The sequence below is a fragment of the Coptis chinensis genome, chromosome 4 (assembly GCF_015680905.1).
Source record: "Coptis chinensis isolate HL-2020 chromosome 4, ASM1568090v1, whole genome shotgun sequence".
Lineage (NCBI taxonomy): Eukaryota > Viridiplantae > Streptophyta > Magnoliopsida > Ranunculales > Ranunculaceae > Coptis > Coptis chinensis.
In genome coordinates this window covers 10,934,983-10,960,711 of record NC_141459.1, presented here as the reverse complement: position 1 = coordinate 10,960,711, position 25,729 = coordinate 10,934,983, and the positions used below count along the sequence as shown (strand labels likewise).

Below are 25,729 nucleotides of genomic sequence, written 5' to 3'. Positions count from 1 at the left end.
TTCTGTCTGTGAAACCTTCACAATAGTGGGATGTCCACATTCGCATATGTATCTGGAGTTGATTGAAGAGGAAGGCATAACTTACCAATTAGTGAGTTCTTTTGGTTTCGGATGAATTTGAGGCTATTAGAGGGCTAACTTATAACTAACCCTCACTTTTGGTGGGTATATATAGTTGGATGCAAAAACATGGAGAGTTGGAGGGAAGAAATTGGAGAAGAATTGAAATTGGGTTTCTGATTTGGGGAAAATTTTGAGGAGGGAAACCATTAGATCGAGGGAATGTCCGAGTCCACTATTTGACTTAGCCACGTAAGTAATACAGTCCACCTAAGCATTATTTGAATTTTCCAAAACATGAAAATCGAAAATAAAAGGTGGGTGCAAGTCACGTGACTGCTTTTTAACGGCTAAATCGAGCTCTGTCGAATCCGATTTAACAGATAGTATCAATTGTAAAAAATTGAAAGTATGTTGTATTTTTAGGCAAAAAAAATAATACATTGTATTTAATGTAAAAAACTGCAAAGTACATTGTATTTTTAGGTCATTATGTCTTGAATAAATTTAAAACAAAACTCTTCACATAAACCTTTTTGCTTCTATCCATTGATTAACAAACTTTTCAACAAAAAATAGCTGTGGAAAGAACATTCTCTTCTTCACTAAAGTTCAAAGTTATAAACTTAGGCTTTGGATCACACAGCCTATGATCAAACATGATTTCTCTACCAATAAAATCACTAAATATAATTATAATTACACATGCCTGGGTGAGAAATGCACCAAAGGGGTTGAAGGGGTTCAGCCGCAATACCTCTGCTCACCATTCTATAACGCCATTCATTCAACCTATCAGTTGCCTCAGCATACCTCTTCTTACCACTCTCATCCTTGTTCCCTGACCATAATGTTTCAGCCATTGCTGAAGTTCGAGGCCATAGTCTAGCATCTAATACTGTTGAATCAGCTTGTTCTGACCAAAGTGCAACTTCTCCTCCTATAACCAACTTTGCTTCTTGCTCATTTAAACCATATGTTATATCATAGTCATATATCGTTTGCCATGTCTTAAATGGCCCACACCATGACCCACCATTTTTTGGAACAGGTCCTAAAGTATCATAGCTACTATCATTTCCCAGAAAATCGCCGTGACCACAATCCAAATAGTAAAACTCAGATGATGAAACTATTGCTCTGTATCCCGCGGAAACAATGAGTTTCGTGTTGTTTGGTCCATTGTTCCATGTTTGTAAAATGGTGCTTCCAGTGGGGAGAAGTGAAGGGTCTGCCTTCACAGTTGCATCCAATAAGACATCTTCCCAATAGACCACAGTTCGGTTATGCGACGTGATATATGGTAAAGTTGAATTTATAAAGATATCGAGAAGTTGACTAAGAGTTCCACCATCTGATAAGAACTTTTGGATGCTTGGGTCAGCCTTCCAACAACCGGGAACAATCTCATCTGCTCCTCCATGGTAAAAGTTTTCTGGGAATAGAGTTGTAACATCATGGATGACATTTTTGAGGACTTCATAGGTTTTTGGGTGAAGAGGGTTAAGGTGACCAGTTCCAGGTTCAGATGCAAGTCGATCTTCCCAAGCAGTTCCGGATGGTAACCAGAACATGTTTGCACAAGCGACGATTTCAGGATAAGCTTCAGCCCATGAACCTGTATGCCCTGCAACCAGAAACAAGAACCATGAAGAGTCTGAAGATAAATTCTGAGGAAAATGCAACTTATACAAACCATGTTTCCAATCTGTCAATTAGGCCTTGTTATTTGGCATATTTTGGCCGGCTCCAATTTACATACACAATATAATACCATTTCATGTTCATAAACGATTAAATTAGGGTCCAATCTCTTTTTTTTGCATGCAAGTAGGATTTAGGGTCCAATCTCAATAGGTAGTACAAACTTTCTAACTTCCCAAACTAACCGATGATTCTATCTAGCAATTTGGTCGGAGTCTGATCGCAAAATGCTAATAAGCATCCGTGGAAATTCTATCAGATGTCACCTATCAGTATTCACTGACATAGCACCACCATGCCCACAGCCCATTCACGTTACCAAGGCATGCAATAAAAGGAGTTGACTCTTACCAAAGTAACCAGCCAACAATGTTTAAAAATCAGAACTGTTAGTACGTAGAATTGTAGAAACCTAACTCCTCAATCAAAATCCTATTATGTATTTATGTGGGGATTTTAAAAATTTTGAGCAAATTTCAAAAAATTGCAACAGACGATATTTCGCGGTACTTTTTACTATGCATCAAAGTTCAAATTAACCATATTTTGAGTCGTTTCCCATTCTACAGGGCACAGGAGTGCTTATCCAGACCAACTTCGTAAAATCAGCTGACCGAATTACTAGTTTACTACAGACCAATTGAAAATAGAGTTACATGACCATGTGCCCATGTTATCCAAGTGATCCAACCACCTAATCGGATCTGAGCACTTCTTCCTAAGTACTCGATAGGACCATACACCCCACGTGGACCACAATCACTCTCCATTAAAGCTACTCCACTAGAAACTAGGAACTGAACTCATAACAATTAGGAGAGATCAAAAATGAAGAAAAGTAAAACACACTAACCTGGAGAGTCAATTTCGGGAATAACTCTAACACCATGTTCAAACCCGAATTGCACAATCTTCTTCACATCTTCAACTGAATATTGCATTTTAGGCCCATAAGAACCTTTCCTAGAAAGTTCCGGTTCCGAAGGCAAAACCAATGGGAATGAATGAGAATCAACCACGTGCCAATGAAACGCGTTGAGTTTATTATAACTCATTGCTTCAATTGTTCTCAATATATCTTCAACACCATAGTAGTTCCTTGATGTATCAAGCATAATACCTCTATGTTCAAATATAGGGGAGTCACTTATAAACAAACCCGTTGCGAGTCGTGGCGGGTCACCGTACACGAGTTGTGAAAATGTTTCTAGACCTCTCATTGCACCCCATACTGTTGGAGCTGTTAGATTAGCAGACGTTCCAGTGGTGGGGATGTATAGAGTATACGACTCGTTTACGCCGTGTTGAAGTGGTGAAATGAGATCGGTTATGGTGAGTGTTAACGTTTGTAGGGGTGATGAGGAAGTGAGGTTGACGGTGGGTGCGATGATGGGGTGGTAGTGTTTTGTTAGTATAGTGTGGGTGTAACGAGTGATTGCCGGAGTGAGGTGGGTGTGAATAGGAGAAGTGATTTGGAATGTTGGAGATAGAAGAGTGAGTTGTGGGTGGGACCATGAGATGGTTCTTGGTTTAGGCCAGACGTTGATTTGGGAATGGACGGTCGTGATCGAAAAGAGGATCAAGATTATGGAAAGAGAATAGAAGTGGTGGGTGTAAATAGACGACATGGCTTTTGGGTTTTATGAAATTGTGTGGTGAGTTGTGAGTTGTGAATGGTGGTACTATGCTAGTAGTTATATGTTGTTGTGGATTTTGTGGATGACCCTTGTTGGGGTTCACACAATGCGATTAGTTTTGTTGGGTTGCAATTTGGAGTGTTGTGTTTGATTTTATTGGGTGAAGACGTGAAGTCGCTCAGAATATCTTCTGAAGTGTATTTGAGATGGGTCCAAATGTTGGGAGCTCCGCAGATTTCTTCATTATTCTTTGGGTACCCTTATTCTTTTGGTGTGGTTTTTTTTTAAGTTTTGGATGATCTGCAGGCTGCAGAATTAGGTGGGTTTGTTTTTGTTTTAATCCGAGTTTGGTCAATCTCAGGTTGGTAAAATTGATCAATCCAGTATTCCAGTTCGTATCACATCAAAATGGACTTGGAAACTATTGTAAACTAAGGAGTTACATCACGATGTCACCATTGATGTACAGTGCAACAATGCGTTGGATCTGTGGCGTGTGTTTCAGACTAGAAGTTCACAACAATGTATCAAACAAGTTGTAGGGGAGCGATATCCTCATAGGGCATCGCACTCGCGAGGAGCATAAGCGAACTGAAGATATCGACCTCCAAGACGGACATTCGAACAATTTCTAGCAGCAATACCGAGTGCGCAGCATAGATGAATCCAAGGCGACCTCCAAGACCGACCTGCGAGCGGCTCGAGTAGGTGGTGCGAACGAAGATATCTCAAGCATTTAACACTTTACCGATACTGAACGCTGGATAGAAACACACCCCACCAAAGTAATGATTGCCAAGATCTTAGTGGTAATCTCATCAATGGAAATAGGGACTACCGCATCTACCCCCAATCATAACAGGCATATCCAAAATCCAATTCAACACTCATCCGCGATCTCCACCCTACATTTGCACAAAAGAGTACACGGTCGAAGGATCTCCTCTCCCCAAAATCTATAAATACCACCCACTTGGAACTACGCCGACTCGATTCTTCTCCCCCAAGAAAAGAAAAACGAGAAGATATCGTGAGGCGGCTTAAGCTCACAAATACCTCGGTCCACATCCAAAATCCAAACCCTTCCCGCTCTTCCTTATTGTAATTAGGAGAAGATCAAAACACTCCTTTACATCAAGGCCGTCGTGGTCTCGATTACTTGAGAAACCACCATAAACTACCTCTTCCATTACCAATTCTCAAGCCCACGGCATGGCCACCTCGAAGCTCAAGTCCGAGCCTTGCACACCACCGGATTAACAAATGAGAGCATTTCCTTGCTCAGGGAAGAAAATGCTACCTTAAGAGCTCGTGGATGTTTACCAACAACAAAGAAGTTTGCAGAATCTGCCAGCCGCATATCATCGTCAATCGCCAGATTAACGAATTATCACAAAAGATTGATCGTAACGCCAAGAAGAAGGACTCCACACGATTGTTCACAAGATGCTCAAGACATATCGCGCGTCTCCGTTCAGCACAGAGGTTCTCAATAAACCCTCTCCGAAAGATTTTATCCAGCCACGCTTTCCAATGTATGATGGCGACGCGTGCCCGTCAAAGATGTGGCTCGCTACATTCGAGTTTGGCACTCTACGGTTCACTTTGAGTTCGATCATCTCCACCGCAGATTATTTCCACCAAATTCTCAAAGATGGTGCTCTTGATTGGTTCTTTTTTTAATCGAATCGGATTCTATTAGAACCTTCGAAAGCGGCTTCAATCGATCTATTTGCCACCAAGACGCGCACAAATGCATCGGAAGAAGGCGGATCTTGATTCACTATTTCGCTTATCTTCCGAGAAGACGAAACTATTCGTGAATTCCTAGGGCGGTTCAAGGTCGAATCGCTATGCATGGAAAGCGGCTTAAAAGAGTCTTTTCGCCACACTCGCATTTTCTAATGCTTGTCGGCGTCGAATAATCGACCTCTCCGTGTCGTTGATGAAAGAGCCCGAGACACACTCTCAAATCAGATGCGCCCGCGTGGACAAGTATATCAAGTTGCAGAAACTTTGAAGCCACCGGCTTAGACGAGAACCACGGCAGTAGCGGCCGTCTCGGATCGTACCCGCGGGTCAAGAAGCCCAGTCGCTTGCACCGGCTTCGTTACACGATCGATAACAGCAGAGAGTTCACCGTCGACATCGCTCCCCGGTCACATACCGATAAGATTAAAGCGCCTCATTTTTTTCTCCCAAACATCGGGCGGCGGTAGATCGACTGGCAAGCCTTTTGTGCATTTCACAAAGCAAAGTGCCATGAAACCGATGCATGTTGGGGTCAAGCATTATCTCCAAGACCGGTGGAAGATGGTCATATCAAACAATACACTAGCATTCCCCGATGGCGACTGCGTCACAAGTTGATGGCTCGTCGTGGTAATGTAAGTCGATCTCCACCTCACCGCCACCACCAAAGGGTACAGTGCTCGCCCCGCAGAGCAGGGATGCTCCCCGATCGTTTCATCCCGAGAAGGCAAAGACTCGTCCGATCGCGGACAATGCTCGCACTATTCATGTGATTACCTTTCCGGACGATTCCGCGACCTCTTCCCGAGAAAAAATGTCGGGTTGGCGCTCTTCGAAAGTCTATCATTTTACTTCACAGCAGCCACGCCCGCTGATTCAGTCGCAGCCGAGCGATATCATTTTCCGCGAGGCCGACTTAAGCAAAGTCCGCCTCCCTCATAATGACGCATTGGTAGTTCATGTCAAAATCAGCGATTGGACAGTCAAGCGCCTCCTGATCGACCCTGGTAGTTCCTGCGACATCTTATTTTACCACACCATGTAAGAGATGAACCTCCCAAGTCCGCTCGTAGACCCAATCGCCCCTTTACGGGGTTCAATGGCTCCAGAGCCGACCCCCATTGGTGACATTATCTTACCAATTATCGGTGGGATCTCGAGAGGATAAGATTACCTGTAATACACGGTTTAGCGTTCTCGACATTAAGTCGTCATACAATGCAATACTAGGGCGATTACCGATCCATCGGATGCAAGCAATCCATCAACATTGCATCAAGTTCTACGCTTCCCGTGACCTGGGGAATGATGGAGCTTAAAGCAATCGGCTTTGAAGCGATCACTATAACCGATAGTATCAACCAAAATGAGATCGCCTGCGGATCGACACCCATCATACACGAGCCCACCCCGCCATAATAATGGCACATGATTTAGTGGTCGAGTCCGTGACTCGACCCGCCAAGCGTAACTGGGGCTCCAAAGAAGTTAATACCGCGATCGCTCCCCGACTCATTCCCCGCACAAGCAAAGCTACCCAAAGATTGATACAAAATCAGCCCCCCATCGACTAGAGTGTCAAGAATCGCTTCGGATTGTGGTGGGCCAACACACGTGCCAACAACGGCCGTACCACCGCTGTCCATACCTCCAAAGTCTTTATCCATTCCATGGGGGATGCCCCCATCAACGCTGCTGCTCAAGTCGTTCGGACCCCAACCGCTAGCCGGACTAGCCCGCAGAGCACGCTCAAGACCCCTTGAGAGCGAATTACCACCAGCGCTCCACCATCCGTTGTAACACCTCCGAAGGGCGAGAAAAGAAAGAGTGAACTTAGGCAATCACCGACGACCCCAAGTTCGTTTTATGTAGGGGCCAACCTCGACCCCACATTAAAGACCCAAATTTTGTAAATTTTTATCTATGAATAAAGATGTTTTGCTTGGTCGATATTGATGTGTCTCGAGTCGATCCTAAAATCGCGATGCCATAAATTAAATGTGAACCCCAATGCTAGACCAAACCGATTAAACGACCTTCGCCGACTATCCTCGCTTTCAAAAGCCATCAATGACGAGGTCGAAAAACTCAAGCAAGTCGGTTTCATCGAAAGGTAGACTACCCCGAGTGGATTGCAAATATTGTCGCCGTCCCCAAAAGAATGGCACGATTCGCTTTATCGTTGATTTCACAAATGTCAATCAAGCCACGCCAAAAGACGCTTTTCCTTTGCCTCGATTGACCAACTTGTCGACCAAACCTTGGGTCATGAGCTCCCTCTCCTTATGGATGCGCATAATGGTACAACCAAATCCCACTCGCCGAGGAAGATCAAGAGAAGACGCCGCTTCATTACTGAGCAAGGGATCTATTACAACGCCCTCCCGCTCGTCCAAAGAACGGAGCGACATACCAACGCCGGGTCACTAACATGTTCCAAGACATGTTAGGCGACACCATGGAGGTCTACATTGACGGCATGGTTGTCAAAAGCAAAAAGCCGGTGATCACCTCACCCACCTCGAACAAGCGCTTTCCGTGACTACGCCGCATCGGGCATGAAGTTGAACCCGTAAAAATGCCTCTTTGAGCGCCCTCCCAAGTTTTTAGGGTATCGTGTGTCGCAGGCGCGGGATCGAGGCAAATCGACCCGATCCGAAAGTGTTCTTAGATATGCCCGATCCACGCACAAAGAAACAGATACGTAAATTGTTTGAATGGTCGCGGGCGCCAACCGTTCATATCAAGGGCCTCGATAAGTGTAGATCGTTCCTCGCAGCTCCTCAAAAAAGGCGAGCCGCTTTCATGGAGCGATCAATGTCATCATGCATTCGCTACTCTCAAAGAGTATCTCACCACGCCCCGCCTTAGCCAAACCAATATATGGAGAGACACCGGGCTTTATCCGGGTCAGATCCGATTTTTACCGCCATCAGCTCTCTTTTAAAGAGGAGAACAATTCGTAGAAGCCGATCTACTTCACGCGAGTAAGACACTCCACGCCAAAAAGAAAAAAGAATTACGCCTTCTCGAACGAGCCGCATTTTTGCTTTGTTGTATTCCGCGACGAAGTTCAGCCGTACTTTCGTGCACATCAAATCAAAGTTCTTACCGACCTTCCATTGAAGAAAAAGTCCTTCACAAAGAAAACAAGACTACTTTCGAATGGCGGTTTGGGGCGAAGAACTCTGAGAACACCACATAGAGTTCGTCCCCGCGACTTCTCGTAAAAGGTCGTCGTCGCCGATTTCCTAGCAGATTTCCCAAATGAGGACCCCTAACCGGGAACAAGAAACCGAGCTCCTGCATTACAAAAACGAAAGTCAAATCACTCGGGTCTCTTTTGTGGATGGTTCGAGTAATCTTGGTGGAAGTGGCATCGAGTCGCCTTAGTTTCCCCGACGGAAATATGATTGAAAAGTCAACCGCGATTGACTTTGCAACTTCCAATAATGAGGCGGAGTAATGGCTTAATTAGGGATTAAGGATGGTACCGCAATTTCGGTGTCGAAGAGATCCAAGTCTTTAGTGACTCTCGCGAATCGGTCGCTCGCCAGTTGCAAAAGAGTACACTACCCACGGTAAACCTTTCCAAATATCTTTAGGTCGTTCATCGGTTATTGCCTTCTTTTAAGCGGTACACATACATCATTTCTCGGGAGGAGAACCGCCACGCAGACAGCTTTAGCTTACTTGGCTATCCTGCACCGAAATGCTGCCCCCGACAAGTTCTCATAGAAGTCGCCGATCGACCGCATACCAAGTCGACCACACCTTGATGATAAGTTTACCTATTTCTCTCTCCGCCCGGTCGGTTGAGCCAAACATGGATGCAGCCCATCATCGATTATATCCAAGACGGCACGACGCCCCCCGAGGAGCCGCATCAAGGCCGCGCAGTCCCATATCAAGCTCGCCGTTATTGTTTAGTCCAAAACAAGCCGCTCAGAAATCCGCCGGGTGGCCCACACTTACTTTCGCGGCATTACCCTGCATCGTGGTCAATTGATTTTTGTAAATCCACGGCGAGAATGTGGAAATCACACCGGGCGCCGCCATTAGCTCACAAGGCCATCTCTCAAGGATATTTCGCCCCCGGATGCAGATCGATGCTAAAGCATACGCCCTCAAATGTCTCAAATGCCAAACGCTCGCCACAATATCATCCAACTCGCCGCTAACCGACAAGATAGCGAGCCCGCGGCCATTTCACATGTGGGGCATGGACATTATGGGACCATTCATCCCACGTAAGAGTACCGCTTCCGCTTTGTCCTAGCTGCCACCGACTACTTCACCAAGTGGGTCGAGGCCATTCCTCTTAGCACACGCCAAAGAGTCCCATGTCCCAAACTTCATCCGACTCACATTATCACCAGATTTGGTTTACCACATACACTAGTAATGGACAATGGGCCTCAATTCAAAGGCCGAATACCAAAGAGTTCCTAGCCAAGTGGAAGATCATTCATTCATTTTCTACTCCGCGAAGACGCTTCGTGAGTAATGGCCAGCTGCGGCCGAAACAAAGCAATCCCGAAAATCTAAAGAAAAAGATCGAAAAGAACAAAAGCCGCCAAAAATCAGTTGAAAAATTCTCAGGGCTCACCGCACCACGCCCGATCTAGCACCGGGCGAATCACCATTCTCCTTGTGTTATGGCACGTAGTCGTAATTCCTACCGAAATGACAAATACTACGACTCGCCGTAACTTGTAGAATCCGGACACAACGACTCGCTTTTAGCGCTTTTAAAGAAATCGACCGCTTTCGAAAAGCGCTGATCGAGTCCCATCGAGTCGCGTCTTATCAAGAAACTCAAGAACTCCTACAACAAGCGAGTACATCCTCGGCCTTTTTCAACCCGCGACCTAGTGCTAAAAAGACGCAAGACGACTCCAAGCTAGCCCCTAATTGGGAAGGCCCATACATCGTAAAGCGTTGTAGCAATGGCGATATTGGATAAAACCCAAGAGGGAAAATTGTTACCTCGCCCATGGAATACTTATCCGCTAAAACGATTTTATCAATAAAGCTTTTCTACCTATGCAAATTGTTATTTCAAAGATTATAAATCTAAGGTCACATTTGTATAATTACTTCGCTAGCTATTCCACCGAGAGTCATAACGCCATGCAACGGTCATCCGATGCGAACCTCAAGATACTCCCCATTCCACCACGCTTTAACGCCACCACACGCCTCCGCGGAGCGACCTATATTTCTAGGATCGACCAGCTTCACGGAGCTACATAGCCTAGCCTACACTTTTGTCACGCCGAGGACCTATATTTCTAGGATCGACTAAAGCGAACGCTCTCCGCGGAGCGCATTTCTACCTCTCGAGCTTACATGCTACATAGCCTCTACAATTTTGTCACGCCGAGGACCTATATTTCTAGGATCGATAATGCGAAACGCTCTCCGTGAGAACGCCTCTGGAGCTTACATGCTCATAGCTTACGGCATTCTTGTCATAGCCTCTCTATTTCTTGTTATCGCCGATGACTTATACTTCTAAGGTCGACTCAAAGAGAACACACTCTCGCAAAACGATATACTCGCTATCGAAAACCACATGCCTCATACACGTAACGTTAGTCATACACATATAGGAAATAACATGCATGCGAGCATAAGCAATAACAATACACGACCAAACGCCGCAACAGATATGTTCACCGACCGCCGATTACCCAGAAATCCAGATCGAGGATCATTACAAAATAAGCAAAATATCGAATCGCCACTTTCGTGGAAACCAGCCCGAAAAAGGCTGAACCGCTTCGTAAGCCCGAAGACACAAATTTCTATTGTTAACTCTCATATAAGAGAGGAAAGCGCATGTAGACTACATTTTTCAAGACTAACCGAAGACTAGAAGATCACATCTTCAAACATCACCGAATGACATGCTTATCTTCTCCGGTGGTGCTACCGGTAGAAGCCGTGTGCCGGGGCAGATCTTAGCATCACACGCGATCTCGTGCCCCTCGACTCATCACCCAATCGCTTTCTTCGTCAGTCATACTTTTTCGTCCCGTAGCGGCATAACGATACAAGCTTCGAAAAGATATTCTTCGCTTTTATACACCTTCCGGCATTTCTTCGCGATAAGCAAATATCCTGGCCCAATTCCTTTCTAGCTCGGTCATATCCGTCCAAGATAAATAAGTTCTCGGAAATCGCTCGTACTTGGTGGACATCACTTCTAGTTTCTTCTTGTCCACCCCCACGCAGCTCGCATCAACCCCAAAATCCACGTGAGGGTTACCACTAGTCTCGATGCGCCGCCGCATCATCTTTCAACTTATCATACCCCGCGCAAAACCGCATGAGCGGTTAGAACACCGGACTCCACGAAGTCGGCAAGACAAACGCTTAAGGTATCGAGCTCACCAAACAAGCGCCATATCCATCGCCCCCCGGTAGTGTTCCCATGTCCTCGCCCTCCACCTCGCTTTATCACCATCTAGCACAATCCTCTTCGTAACGCTTAGTCGCTTATGGGAGCCGAGTGGAAGCTACAACCAACGCTTTCACCATCCGCTTCTTCCCCGCTTCCCCCCGTAGTAGAATTCGCCCCCCATCCTTACATTCACGGGGGCGAACTCTTACACCCGCGGATCGGGCGACTTTGCCCCAGCCACGCCGCCGAATTTAACGACCAGCGCCAGCTTCATTCGACGTGGCGACCAACACAATGCCGCCAAATGGGCGACTATCTCTCCTCGGTCGCTTATGACCCTTCGCTTTCTCCATCGAACCTTTCTCTTCCCACGATCGCCATGAACATGAGGCTCAAACTCCATTTCCTCCATTGATAGTGGTGACGCTTCTCTCACAAACGCATGACATCTAGCCATCCTAACCTAGCAAAGAAAGTTATCATGGCATGAGCTAAAGCTTACTCTAGGTATTTCTCAAACGTAATAACACGCCAAGCAGATAAGAAACCACGCACTGCGATGAAGCGAAACATCGGCGCAAAAGACGATGAAGGGAAGCTTAGGCATAACAATGATAAAACCCTTGATGATATTCGAGTTTTATATTCCTTAGGAAACGCCTTTTCCTAAGTGCCTCATAATCACCTTGAGACGCCAAACGCCATCTGCCCGCCATCATTATGTCCCATGAACCGCTTCGTCTCCCTACACGCATTCACGCGACGCAAGGGAACACCGCAGTTGGCAGATCAATACGCGAATAGCAATTCGACCTACGTCTCGAGCCAGACTCCAGCGATCTGATGCTCGCGTTGCGCGTATTTCGCAATCGCAAGCACTCCAACAACATGACGCTCCTCCCATCTTACCAATCATAAGTAAGGAGGTTGTCACCACAATGTGCCTACCACGTTCCATTATAAGCCGTATAATCCTGCATAACTATGAGCGAGCAAACGACTCAGCCATACACAAGCAAAACAAATATCTACCATCGCATGCAAACAAAAGGACGACTCGTTTAACAAATTTTTTCATACAAACGATCTTGAGCCGAAGTTCTTTGAGACTACTCGTAGAAATCCAACCCAAACCACACACGAGTTAACAACATTCGCTACCCCGAATCAGCAAAGAGACACCCACTCGCTCAAGATTACAATACACAAACATAAAAAGCGAAACCGCCTGTGTTACCCTGTGAAACCCAGTTCTATTGTATCACAAAGATATAAGCCGATAAAAAGACAAGCAACAACTTTCACAACTCGTCATCTCCGCACGGTAGCTACCCTCCACGCCAAAAAAGCTTCATCGATCTCAAAGATCTCTCCCGGCCCACAATAATCGCTATGCCATCCAACTCTAAGCTCAACACCGCAGGTGCAACAGCCTTTTCGCTCGAGCCACCCCGCTTCGCACGCGCCACGTAAGAGGCAATCGCCCCACCTCGACATCCCTTTGACCTCCTCCACCGAGGGACGGACGCTGCGGCGGTTCCTCCTTCAAACCATTGTCAGTCACCTCCAACGGCTCAAGGCCCAAATCTGCGTCCGGTCATAGGCCCGGTTAATCGTCCGAAAGCAACCTTCTTGCAAGGTAAGGCATAATCATTCAAATTCTACCAATTTCCACGGTAGGTGCTTTCTGACATTATCTTCAAATCCTCTTCTAGCTTTTGCCTCAGCCTCTTCCGCTCAGATCTTTCAACATCTTGGCGGACTCAGGCCTTCATGAGCTTTCTTCAAATCTTCCAGCCCTCTCCCATCCATCTGGGGCCCCCCGACGTTTTCAATTCCTCACCAAACCGACTTCACCACCATTTCCTATCCGATTCGCGCGAACCGGCGATCTCTTTCAACTTCGAATCCACTCACCACCTACACGAACTTACACATGGTTAAGACAACAACAATTTGCATAAGCAAACAAGTTACCTCGGATGAAACTACGCACATACCAAGCATTGCGCGAATTTCCATTTGTCTCAAGTTGTCGGCCAACCCCTTCTCATCTAGCTCTCGGGGTGCCATCCGTGAGCTATTTGTTCTAGCAAACAACCCGCTATCTTCTTCGATCCGGAAGCAATCCGCTTGCTTTCATTAAATACATTTGCCCCATGCTCGTCCAGATAGACAAAATGTCCCTCCAGATCATCCGCAGACACAACCGCTTTTCCAGTCACCTTACGCGGAGCCTTGGCCTTCTTCACCGGACTGGGATCGCGTCCCAGTCGAGGCGTACTGGACCCCACTCCAAAAGTGGCCAAGTCCATGACCTGCTCAGGTCGGGCCCCACTACGGCGAGATACCGGGCCCCGGCCGCATTTCACCATCGATCCGCCCGACTAGCTAGCCATCCCCACGAGCGTGTCGAGCTACTTTCGCAACTCGCCCAGCGTCTTGCTCAGAGGCGTCGCGTTGCCTCCTCTCCGACCTGCCCCTAGCACGAGCGGTCAAAACCACTGGCTCCAACTCCACAGGAGCCTCGATCGAACCCCATTCAGGCCGACTGCCCGATCCTCCCGGCTCCCGAGTTCCCCTAATAGGGCGCCTTTGCGCCCCATGCACCCGCCTCTCCTCCTCTCGTGTTACCAGTCACTCGTTCGTTACCTCCATCACTCCTTGCCTTAGCGGAGCTCGAGCTCGCTTTTTTTGCGCTTTCCTTTTTCCCGATTGCCGGTCCACCCTTTTCTACAAAGAAATGTGCAACCTCGGCAACTTCGCTTTGTTTTTCCATGACGACTCACCCGAGCAAATCTTTCTATCTCCCCACGATCGGTTCGCCACTTCCGAAAACTCGCAGCCAAAGCAAAACAAAGACTGTTAGAACAACTATCAAACGCTCGCAAAAATAACAAATGTAAAAAGTGTTCCTACCCACCGGATATGTTACAAATCCTAGGTCGCAGTATACACCCGCCACACGGTAATTGCCAACTAGCAACAACGGTCTCTTAGTCCAGCCCTCATTGCTTACTCCATCGATCACAAGCCAGAACGCCGTCGTCATGGTTTGCAAGCTAAAGTTCATGTTCCCCGATCGACGCATTCACATAGTGCTCCACTATATCGGCCTACCCTTATGTCATATTCCCCACTCGTTCAACAGTTGAACACCTTAAATAATCGCCAGTGTTACCCACGAACTGACAGGGAGACTTCCAACAAAGTACCAAGAAGTCGCATACCAGTTTCGAGAACGGTATGTGCATATGCGCTCTCAGCTAGCCCTCACAGATTATAACTCCACCGTTCGGCGGGTTATACTCCTCACTACGAACATTTTCACTCAATCGTGGCTCGTATATCTCCAGGTCAGGGACCTTAATCCCATATGCTGCCCTCGGTTGGGGAAGAGTTAGCAAAGACGACGGTTCACACTTCTAGGGGCACATCGCCGATGACGACATCTCCCCAACCCGACGTGACCGCCACGCCATCTCCTCGACCTAGATCGGGCATTACCCCCCCCTTATCCTATCCTCTTCTTCCAATTCAACCCCCGCGCCGACACTTATCAAGCTTCATCCTCGCATTTCCACAACTCAAAGATATCTCTGACCTCCTCCGATCGAGTATCATCGAATCGACATTATAACAACTCTTTTCTATCAAATATTCAAATTTTAAACCCTATAGCCCGACAATAACCTACCTACTTAAAATAACGAGCGGACTGAGAGGGAAAGCAAATGGAAATTGAAAGAAAAATGTGACAGAGCACTCACCGAGAAACCCTAGTCGGCGTTTTTATGGAGGAAAACACGAAAATAACTTTTTGGTATCTCAAATCTGATTTTGTATAAACCGCCCGTTCGGTTACCAAGGAGTAATCATTACGACTTCGCTTATAGCCGCGACACGTGTTCCAAGGCAATCGCCCTTTCAGATTCCAGCATAACGCCGGCGACACGTTTTTCTCCAACCGCTACGATTCGTCACGTGCAACTAAGGTAAAGCTACCTTTTTCCCCGCCAATTCACGGGCCACGATTCAAAAGTGGCGCCACCGGTCGGTTCATCCACTACTTGTTTCATGCTCCACCACGCCGTCCGACTCTTTCTCTCGGCCAGCGTTTTCCTTACATCAACGCCCACCGGTAGGGTCGTAGTAGGGAGCGATATCCTCATAGGGCATCGCGACTCGCGAGCATAAAGCGGCCCGAAGATATCGACCTCCAAGACGGACGAGAACAATGCCTCTAGCAAGCACACGAGTCGCAAAGATAGATGAATCCAAGGCGACCTCAAGACCGACCTGCGAAAGCGTACTCGTAGGTGGTGCGAACGAAGATATCTCAAGATTTAACACTTTGCCGATACGTAACGCCGGATAGAAACACACCCCACTAGGTGTAATGATTGCCAAGATCTTAGTGGTAATCTCATCACCGAAATAGGGACTACCGCGATCTACCCCCAATCATAACAGGCATATCCAAAATCCAATTCAACACTCATCCGCGATCTCCACCCTACATTTGCACAAAAGAGTACACGTGTCAGAAGGATCTCTTCTCCCTAAAATCTATAAATACCACCTACTGGAACTACGTCAGACCTGATTCTTCTCTCCCCAAGAAAAGGAAAAACGAGAGAAGATAATCGCGGGCAGCTTTCACAAATAATTCTGGTCACATCCAAAATCCAAACCCCTCCCGTTCTTCCTTGTTGTAATTAGGAGAAGATCAAAACACTCCTTTACAATTCCCACTCTTATCAGAACTACAGATCCTAATGACATTGTGCTCAACTTCATGATAACACAATTAGACAGAGCACGCAAAGCCTCGGCAATCATTCTCAATGCTTTTGATGCTCTTGAGAGTGAAACTTTGGATGCAATCAAGCCCTTATTATCCCCACTTTACACCATCGGACCAATTCATCTGCTGCATCGCCAGCTTTCCGAAAAAGGATAGGATCAAATTTATGGAAAGATGATTCCAAGGAACCTAATTCAGCTATTTATGTCAATTTTGGCAGCATTACCGTCATGACAACTGACCAACTCATTGAATTTGCTTGGGGTCTAGCGAATAGCAAACACGCTTTCTTGTGGATCATTAGGCCCGATTTAGTCGTTGGTGACTCGCCTATTCTTCCAACCGAGTTCATAAATGAGACTAAAGAAAGGGGAATATTAGCAAGTTGGCGTCCTAAAGAATAGGTCCTTAACCACCCTGCCATAGGTGGGTTCTCAACTCATTGTGGGTGGAACCCAACAGTTAAAAGTATATGTGCTGGTGTGCCTATGATATGTTGGCCTTTCTTTGCTGATCAACAAACAAACTATCGATACACTTGTGTACATTGGGGTATAGGCATGGAGATATATTGATAATGATGTGAAGAGAGATGAAGTGGAGAAGCTTGTAAGAGAGTTGATGGAAGGTGATAAAGGTAAGGAAATGAAGAAAAATGTGTTGGATTGGAGAAGAAAGCTGAAGAGGCTGACCTTGTGGGCATAGCTAGTAAATTCGTGGACGGTAAAAGTTCGGTATGTCAATTATTCGCCTAAGATTCGAAATTTTCAACAATAATACTTTTAAATATTCGGTCCAATAAAACGCTAACAAGAAAAAAAATACGATATAATGTTTTTAAACGGGATAATCTGAATATATTTCTTTAAAATTCGCCATATATTTTACATTTAAAATTTTGATATATAAGTATATAACGCTTTTATTTTTATTTTTACAATTTTATTCATGAAAAAATAATACAAATGTCATTTTATTCGCCAAACCTTATAATTCGCGAATAATTCGGCAATTATAAAGCCGACCCAACCAATTCGCTAATTAAACCAGATCATTCAAAAATTCGCCGAATTATTCGCTTTATTCTTAAACCTTATAATTCAGCGAATAATTAAATAAATAATTCGGGCTTAATTACTAGCTATGCTTGTGGGTCTTCTTGCATTAATCTGAACAAACTTGTCGACGAGGTTCTTAATTCCAAAATCTGTATCGGTTGGTATCATACAATACCATTGGGTTAGATCCTTGGAATTTAAGAACTCTAAGTAAGACCACTTAGAAAATGGTACGTACATGAACAATTTGTATACTGACTGTTAGTCCTTACTATTAGTCCTTATTGCAGTACAAGTTAATAAATTTGTTGGGTTTTGTAGATCATGCATGTCTGTATTATATCATTTGGACATTTGGCCTGCAGAGTTTATCTCTTTTAAACAGATGTGTTAAAAAAGTTAGTTGTCTTATTAGATTACGGAGCATGAATCTTTTGCAAACTTGTCCTTACTTAACACGGGTCTACATATTTAGCGATTGAGAAGAAATATTCAACTGTTCAATTAAATTCAGTGTACATATCAAGGTCAAACCCAATCTTCTAGTATTTTATAATTCAAGTGGAATCGTCTATCCATGTATAGGATGAAAACAACTCCTGCTATCATGATTCATAAATACTATTTAACCCGGCCAACTGCTCACGTTAGACAATTGTGCGCTACATCGTTGGGAATCCTCGTGGCAATCTATCAATATATCTGTACCCAAAAAAATGTATATATATCTCGAGATTCCGGCCATCAGAGATCAAACAGTAATCTAAGAGGAATGCTAGCACGTGCCAGTATGCCCCCTTACCAGTTTAAATTGATGAGTTCCTTGCCATGACAATTCACAAACACCTATTCAGAGAAAGAGATGGGATCCCAACAAGAAGCCAGAAGACTTCATGCAGTATGCATACCATACCCAGCACAGGGCCATATCGCCCCCATGCTCAAACTAGCCAAGATCCTTCACCACAAAGGCTTTCACATCACCTTTGTCAATACTGACTATAATCACAAACGCTTACAAAACTCTCGGGGTCCTAATTCTCTGAGAGGCTTACCTGACTTTCAATTCCATTCAATCCCAGATGGTCTGCCACCTTCCGCTTCCAACACCACCCAAAACGTCAAAGCTCTCAACGCATCAACTAGAAAAATTGCTTAGTCCCTTTTCGCAATCTTGTAAATCAATTAAATACCACTTCCTCTTCCATCAACATTCCTCCTGTTTCATGCATAGTTTCAGATGGAGTCATGAGCTTCACTCTTAAAGTTGCAGAGGAACTTGGTATTCCGGAAGTATTATTTTGGACTCCTAGTGTTTGCAGCTTCACAGCATATTTACATTATTATCTTCTCATACAAAGAGGTCTTATACCACTTATAGGTAAAAAGTATATATGAACTTTTTTATATATCTTCAGTTGATCAGGGGGCTTTGTGTTGTCTATTTGGGATACTTCAATGGTATCACAACAGACGAGCTAAAGCGGATGCATGGTTATTGGTTATTACTTATTAGTATGATCTTGTTGTACCAGAGATGTCGTTTTTGTTGAAAAATTAAGCAGTTTGGTCCAGCAATTTCAACCTTCTTTAAAGAAGAACTTAAGTGAATCAGCTTACCAGTTTTCCGCGGTAATTATATATTTATCAAATATAAGGTACAGCATATGTCAATTGTCATGATATAATCAGTTCGTTGTCCAAATGAGCTAATATATGCTGAAAATTTTGTTAAGCAAACACCCAAAGTCAACTAGTCAATCCTTTACATGCATGTCAACTCCCTCAAACTCAAAGGGTGCGCACAAAAAAGAGTACAAAGTCCGCAACACAAGGTAATTGGGGCTGAAACCCGGGGAAAACAGTCCATAGTCCTCTGGCTGAAGTTTGGCGCCCTCACTTGTCCGGTCAAACCAGAGGAGTCCCCAGAGACTCGAACTTGAGACGTCTCTTGGGTGTTGTGGTACTCCAGACAAGCAACTTGAGCATATATTGTGGTTGTTTACATAATGTAAGCTAATTATTCTTTTTATTTTTCCAATCGAACAGGTGATACTTATCTAACAAATGGAGATCTAGAAATGCCAATAGAATGCATACCTGGAATGAATGATATCCGTTTCAGAGATCTGCCAAGTTCTGCTCGAACTGCAGATGCCAAAGACGACACCATCGACTTTGTCTTGAGTGAAACTGAAAGAACATATGCAGCAAAAGCTATTATTTTCAATACTTTTGATGTATTGGAGCAAGAAGTGTTAAGAGCAATTTCGTTCAAGTTGATTCGGCCTCTTCCACCTATATACACTATTGGTCCACTGCATTTGCTTCTTGGCCAAGTTTCAGGAACTACATTGGATTCTATTCGTTCCAATCTATGGATAGAAGAACCCGAGTGTCTTGAATGGCTTGATTCCAAGGAACCTAACTCAGTTGTTTACGTAAATTTTGGTAGTGTAACAGTCATGACGAGTAACCAACTCAACGAATTTGCTTGGGGCCTTGCTAATACCAATCGAACTTTTTTATGGATTGTCCGACCCGATCTTGTGGTTGGTGACTCGGTGATCCTACCACTTGAATTTGTGACTGAAACACAAGAAAGGGGTCTAGTAGCAACTTGGTGCTCACAAGAACAAGTACTCAGTCACCCTTCTATAGGATGCTTCTTGACTCACAGTGGGTGGAACTCAACTTTAGAAAGTGTGTCTAGTGGTGTGCCTATGATATGTTGGCCCTTCTTTGCCGATCAACATACAAATTGCAGATACTCGTGTAAACATTGGGGTATAGGCATGGAGATCGATAGTAATGTGAAGAGAAAGGAAGTGGAGAGCCTTGTAAGAGAGTTGATGGAGGGAGAGAAGGGTAAGGAGATGAAGATGAAAGCATTGGACTGGAAGAAGAAAGCTGAAGAGGCTACTGCTCCTGGTGGTTCTTCTTACATGAACATTGACAATATGATCAATCAACTATTTAGATGACACGCTTTGGCATTGACCCCAGCTTTACTACCTTCTCTTTGTTGTTCCTGGCCGGATTTGTTTTTCTCATATAAAAAAATCAATAAACTTCACTTTCTTTTCTCTAAATTGTGGCCACAAAGGGCAAAATTAAGTTCTTCCATGTTAATTGGTGTCAGTGGTTCCTTTAGGGTGTTAATCTTCGGAACATCCAATTCAAGAACAACAATTGTCAATGAGTGCTTACGTACAGAGCCCACAGGAATTTTAGATTGATCTCTAGGTTCTAAAATCACAATGTGGGAATATTTTAGTCTCAAGAGCGGGACTCATGATTTTATGCACGCACGAAGGCTATGCCTCTGCACATCTTGGCGTGCGCCTTTGGACCCTCACTGTAAAAATGAAATATTTCTTGCTCTGCCAGTACAGTAGCATGTCACATGGCAGAGAGATGTTAACAAAGTTTCTCTTGTCTCTTACAACCTTACAGTAAGAGCGGCGGTATTGACACCGGACTAGCACCCACTACACCATTTGGGCCAAACAGAAACGGATAGGGCCCGTTAGACCTGTTTCAAAATTAGGCTAAAAGTCCAACAGTTTTCTTCACAATTTAGAGACAGGCCTAACAGAAACAGGCTCTAATCCGTTCTTGTTTGGCCTAAATGGTGTAGTGACCCCTTTGGTAAAAAGATAGGCCACGTGTCCCTTCTTCATATGGGTTTACCCCCCACCCCCCTAGTAGGCACCCCAAGTTTAAAAAGAGAAAACTAAACCTTATATTAATTTCTCATTCTCATCCGACACTTTCTCTCTATTTCTTTTTTTGTCCTAGCGAAACCGAACTCCCGTCATTCTCAATTCCACCAAAATTTACTTCCTTCAAATATGAGTGATAAAAATACAGCGCTCTCTTCCATAAACCCCAGTGAATGGCCTAATGAAATTGAAGAAGACTCAATGATTACAAGTTTCACGTTAGGGATTTTGGAGAATTTGACGTATGATCAGTCAGTCGAGAATGACAATGACCTTCATTACCACACATCTTACATAAATGAAGAGCGACAATCACCGTTATTTTTTTCACAACATTTTCTCGTCTAATGGATTTTGGCGGTAAGTTATTCCCATGAACATATGAAATAGAACAAATCAAGGGTATTCCCTGATTTCCATAGTTAAAACTTGAATGAGATAATAGTACGTAATTCCAGTAAAAAGTCATTCAAGTTCGAAGCTTGTATTAGCATACTAGCAGAAATAGGTTGAAGTTTTAGAGACAAGTTTGTGAGACTAATTTCACATCAATGACTAAAACATAGTAAAATTGTATACAAACGAGTGAATGAAAAAAAAAATAAATAAATAAATTAAGGCAAGTGAGTAGCGAGTGAGAATAAAGTTTACCATTACCTTGAAGACCGTAACAAACATAATTAGAAAGGTGAATAAAATGGCCTTATATCGAACCATAAGAATAGCACAAAACATGTGAATTTATAACTTTTTTAATCATTTTCATTTTATTTATTTTTAGTTACCGACAAATGAGTATACAAGTGAATTTATGAGGATTGAAGAGGATTTGCTAGTTATGTTTCAAATGATGAGCCCTATGATCAAAGTAGCAGGATGGAGTACCCAGATTTTAGTGATTCATTTGTTACAGATGTGGTAAGTCATAAAATTTTAGTTTATTAATCAAAGAAATGTTTGCTTGATCTGAGTTAATAATGATATTATTTTATGTGATTTTGTTTTGCGAACTTAGGTGTTCCCATCTCGTAAAGAAATGGTGAATTGGGTTCAACAAGTGGGGAGAGGTTTGGGCATGATTATTGTTATTGGGAGCTCGGATCTATACTAAATACGTGTGGAAGGACTCTAAGATTTTTTTTGGAATGTCAGCGCTCTGGTGAGTATCAGGTGCATGTGCAAAAAAAATGGTAAAGGAAATCACTTCAAGCTAGAGGAAGAGAAACGCGGGAACGAGAAAGTGTGGTTGTCGATTCAAAATAAGAGGTGTTTTTGTTTCTTATTCAAAAGATTGTTGGAAAATTGAGGTGGTTTTTGGTCGTTGCAATCATTTTGTTATTGTACAACTAGAGGGCCACTCATATGCCAATATATTAAGAGTTGGAGAGAAAATTTTAGTCACTGATTTGATGAAAACAGGGATGAGACCCAAGAATACTCTTAAGAACCTTAAGGAAAGATTTCCAAATAATGCATCGATCATACAAACTCTATACAACTTTCGCAATAAAAATAAAGTAGAAGTCATGGCAGGTAGAACAGAAATGCAACAACTTCTGCATTTGATTTCTCAGGAAAGGAAATGTATATTCACCATGTTACACTTGTAGACAATATAGATGAGATTAGGGATTTGTGTTGGGCGCATCCAGACAGCATATCTTTGTCCAACTGTTTTCCATATGTCTTCATTATGGATGCCACCTACAAGACGAATATGCATGATTACCCACTATTCGAGATCGTAGGTGTCACCCCTACTCACAAAACTTTTTTGGCATTTTATTGTCTAATGCAGAGAGAAACTGCAGATGGCTTCAGTTAGGAACTAGAGAAATTTAAGTTAATGTTGGATGGTTTGACACCTTTAGTAATGCTGATTGATGTTGATGCTGCTTTGATGAAAGGTAAGCTTTGGAAGTTGTTTTCCCTCAAGTTACTAAATTGTTTTGCCGATTTCACATATTTATGAATGTTGCACATAGAGCGAGAAAAGAGCTTCCTGATGTGGAATCGTTGTGCCAAAAAAATTCGAGTTTGTGGGATCGTTTGGTAAGTTCTACAACTAATGCGGAGGTGGAGTGGCAATGGAATTATATTGTCGAGAAGTTCAATGAGTTTCCAGATCTGATTGATTATCTTCAAAACACATGAATGTCTTGCAAAGAAAAATTTGTTGACGCTTAGTCAGATCGTTGTGTGAACTTTGGTGAGAAGACCACGAACCAAGCTGAAGGCGCACATGCTTCTCTAAAGTGAAGCTTAAATGGGAGAAAAAAAATCATACATTCCTTGACATGTGGGAATTGATCCATCCTAATGTTGTTGCTCAAGTTATCGAAATTAGAGCTTTGTTCGAGCAAAACTTGAACAACATTAGGCCTGCACACATGATTGCTTTGTTTAGTAAAATTCGAGGCTTTGTGTCAAGGAAAGCGATGAATTTATTGCTTGAAGAGAGAGAAAGATGTGAAAATGTAGAAAGTTACGCAAAAAAGTGTGGTTGTGTTCTCCGTAACACATGGATTACCATGTGCCAATTCATTGAATGGTCTTTCTAAGAAGGGAGAAAAGCTTACTATGAACCTGATTCACCCATTTTGGAAGAAGCTAAGTACAACACCTAACCCAATTAATTGAGGTGACCTAGACTACCAAGATGAATTTGATTTGTTTGTTGACCATTACCAAAATTCTTTTGAAGATAAAAAAAAGAACTTGTTGCAGAGATTGAGGGAAATAAGTTGTCCGCTAAATACTTGGTTTATCTCTCCTCAAACAAAAGTGAAGCCAAAGGGAAGACCAGTTGGTAGTCTTGGCAAGAAAACTAAAGGGTCAACGAAAAGTGAAAGTAAAGATGAAGACTCAACAAAAAATGGATCCTTCGGCTTGGGAGAGATCACTACCTCTTATAATACCAACCAATAAATCAGTTGCTTCCATGCAACATGCTCCGAAGAAACGAAAAGTATCTTCAATGCAAAAAGCTCCTAAGGAATCTTCGAAGAATGCTTCACAAAAGGTTGTTGCTCCGAAGATTTCTTTGAAAAAGGTTGTTGCTTCGGAAAAAACTCTAAAGAATCATGTTGCTCCGATAAGTACGAAAGAAAAATATCTTCCTCTTGTGCATGAATCTTTTCGCCAATATGTAGAAGATTTTGAAAATGTGAGTAGTGATGGAAACTGTGGTTTTCGGGCAGTTACAGTTGGTATGGGATTTGATAAGGAGACCGGGTGGATACAAGTGAGGCAAGACTTAGTTGAAGAGATTGACTCATGGAGGCACGATTTATATGATAAAATGTGGCACGATGATGGAGCCTCAAAACTTCGCACAATCATCGATTGGTATAGAAGCTTGTGTTATTCCTCGAAATATATGTTGATCGCGATGCCCGAAACCAATTATTTAATTGCTAGTAAGTATAATGTGGTTTTTATTTTATTTTTATCCCCCCTAGTGGCATACATTCTTTCCTTCCATTGCACTTAAGTCCTCCAAGTAATCCTAAAATAATTGGTGTTTTGTGCGACAAAGACAATAACTATTATGTCAATGTAAAACTCAACTAGAATTGTTTATTCCCTAGACCTGTGACTTCATGGAGAGATCTTGTTTTTCAAGGAGGTGGTGAATGGAGAGATTGGGCATTACCTAAAGTCGATGTATACATAGAGGCTTTTAGGAACCTGCTTCAACTTTTGACAGATGCTGAAGTTGAACCCTATGCAATTATCCTATCTGACGTTGTTGTTGATGATGATGATTTAATGTAGTTTTTCAGTGAATGTAAGGCTAAACTTTTGTAAAATGATGTTTACTTGTAACTTTTTTTAAATAGTGGTTACTTGTAATTTTTTTTGTAAATAATGGTGATTACTATTATAATTTTGTGTAAATAGTGGTTGTAATTTTTTGGAATGACGAGAATGTAATGAAAATAGTGGATATCAAATGTTAATCATCTTTACTTTGTTTATTAAATATTGAATTTTAAGGAAAACATTTGTATACTTTTACGTTTTTTTAAAAATGGTTATGGGGGTTTTTTTTTGCCATGAGGGGAATTGAGCGGGTATACTTTTACGTGCTTAATTATATCAATAACAAGATACACTAACTAAATCAAACATATAAAATAAACCGACTAACTAATATAAAATTAAGCGCAAATATATAACATTTACGTACTTATCAATAACAAGATTAGAGTAACTAGTAAATGGGCACGCATATTGCGCCTGCCTACAATGGTTAGAATGGTCTGAAAAATGTATATGTGGTAGCAGGTTTTTAGAAGGGGGAAAAGATAAGTACATAGTTTTTGCAATATCTAAATCAAGCATAGACTTCTCCTAGTATCCCATCACTTTCACATGTTTGTAAAAGGGAAAAAGCATGATGATAAAGCCGAGGGCATGAAGTAATAATTGCAACGACATAGGAACTTTCCATCTTAGTTTTCTAATATGGAAAAAAAAAAAAATTAAAAGCACATGATATGTTGTACGAACCCAAACTAATTGTACATAGTATTCATTGCAAGCTACCACCATGAATGGGCAACCAAGTACTT

General features: G+C 43.1%; 2 protein-coding genes and 1 pseudogene across 3 annotated transcripts; 2 read left to right on the top strand and 1 right to left on the bottom strand.

The window, feature by feature from the left end:
* Nucleotides 1-581: 581 nt before the first annotated feature.
* On the bottom strand, nt 582-3,934 carry HEXO2 (beta-hexosaminidase 2). Its single transcript, XM_086606840.1, has 2 exons — nt 2,618-3,934; nt 582-1,687 (listed from the first exon to the last, which is right to left on the bottom strand). Exons 1-2 carry the CDS (start codon nt 3,390-3,392, stop codon nt 744-746), a joined length of 1,719 nt encoding a protein of 572 aa, XP_086462966.1. The 5' UTR covers nt 3,393-3,934; the 3' UTR covers nt 582-743.
* On the top strand, nt 3,391-17,157 carry LOC147501839 (7-deoxyloganetin glucosyltransferase pseudogene; annotated as a pseudogene).
* Nucleotides 17,158-18,037: 880 nt separating this feature from the next.
* Nucleotides 18,038-20,519, top strand: LOC147501838 (7-deoxyloganetin glucosyltransferase-like). Of its 2 annotated transcripts, none has more exons than XM_086606837.1 (2): nt 18,038-18,808; nt 19,477-20,519. In XM_086606837.1, the coding sequence occupies exons 1-2, from the start codon at nt 18,676-18,678 to the stop codon at nt 20,409-20,411; spliced, it is 1,068 nt and encodes a 355-aa protein (XP_086462963.1). In that variant the 5' UTR covers nt 18,038-18,675; the 3' UTR covers nt 20,412-20,519. The 2 variants fall into 2 exon arrangements, with proteins under 2 accessions (XP_086462963.1, XP_086462964.1); XM_086606838.1 differs by lacking the exon at nt 18,038-18,808 and adding an exon at nt 18,826-19,059.
* Nucleotides 20,520-25,729: the final 5,210 nt, after the last annotated feature.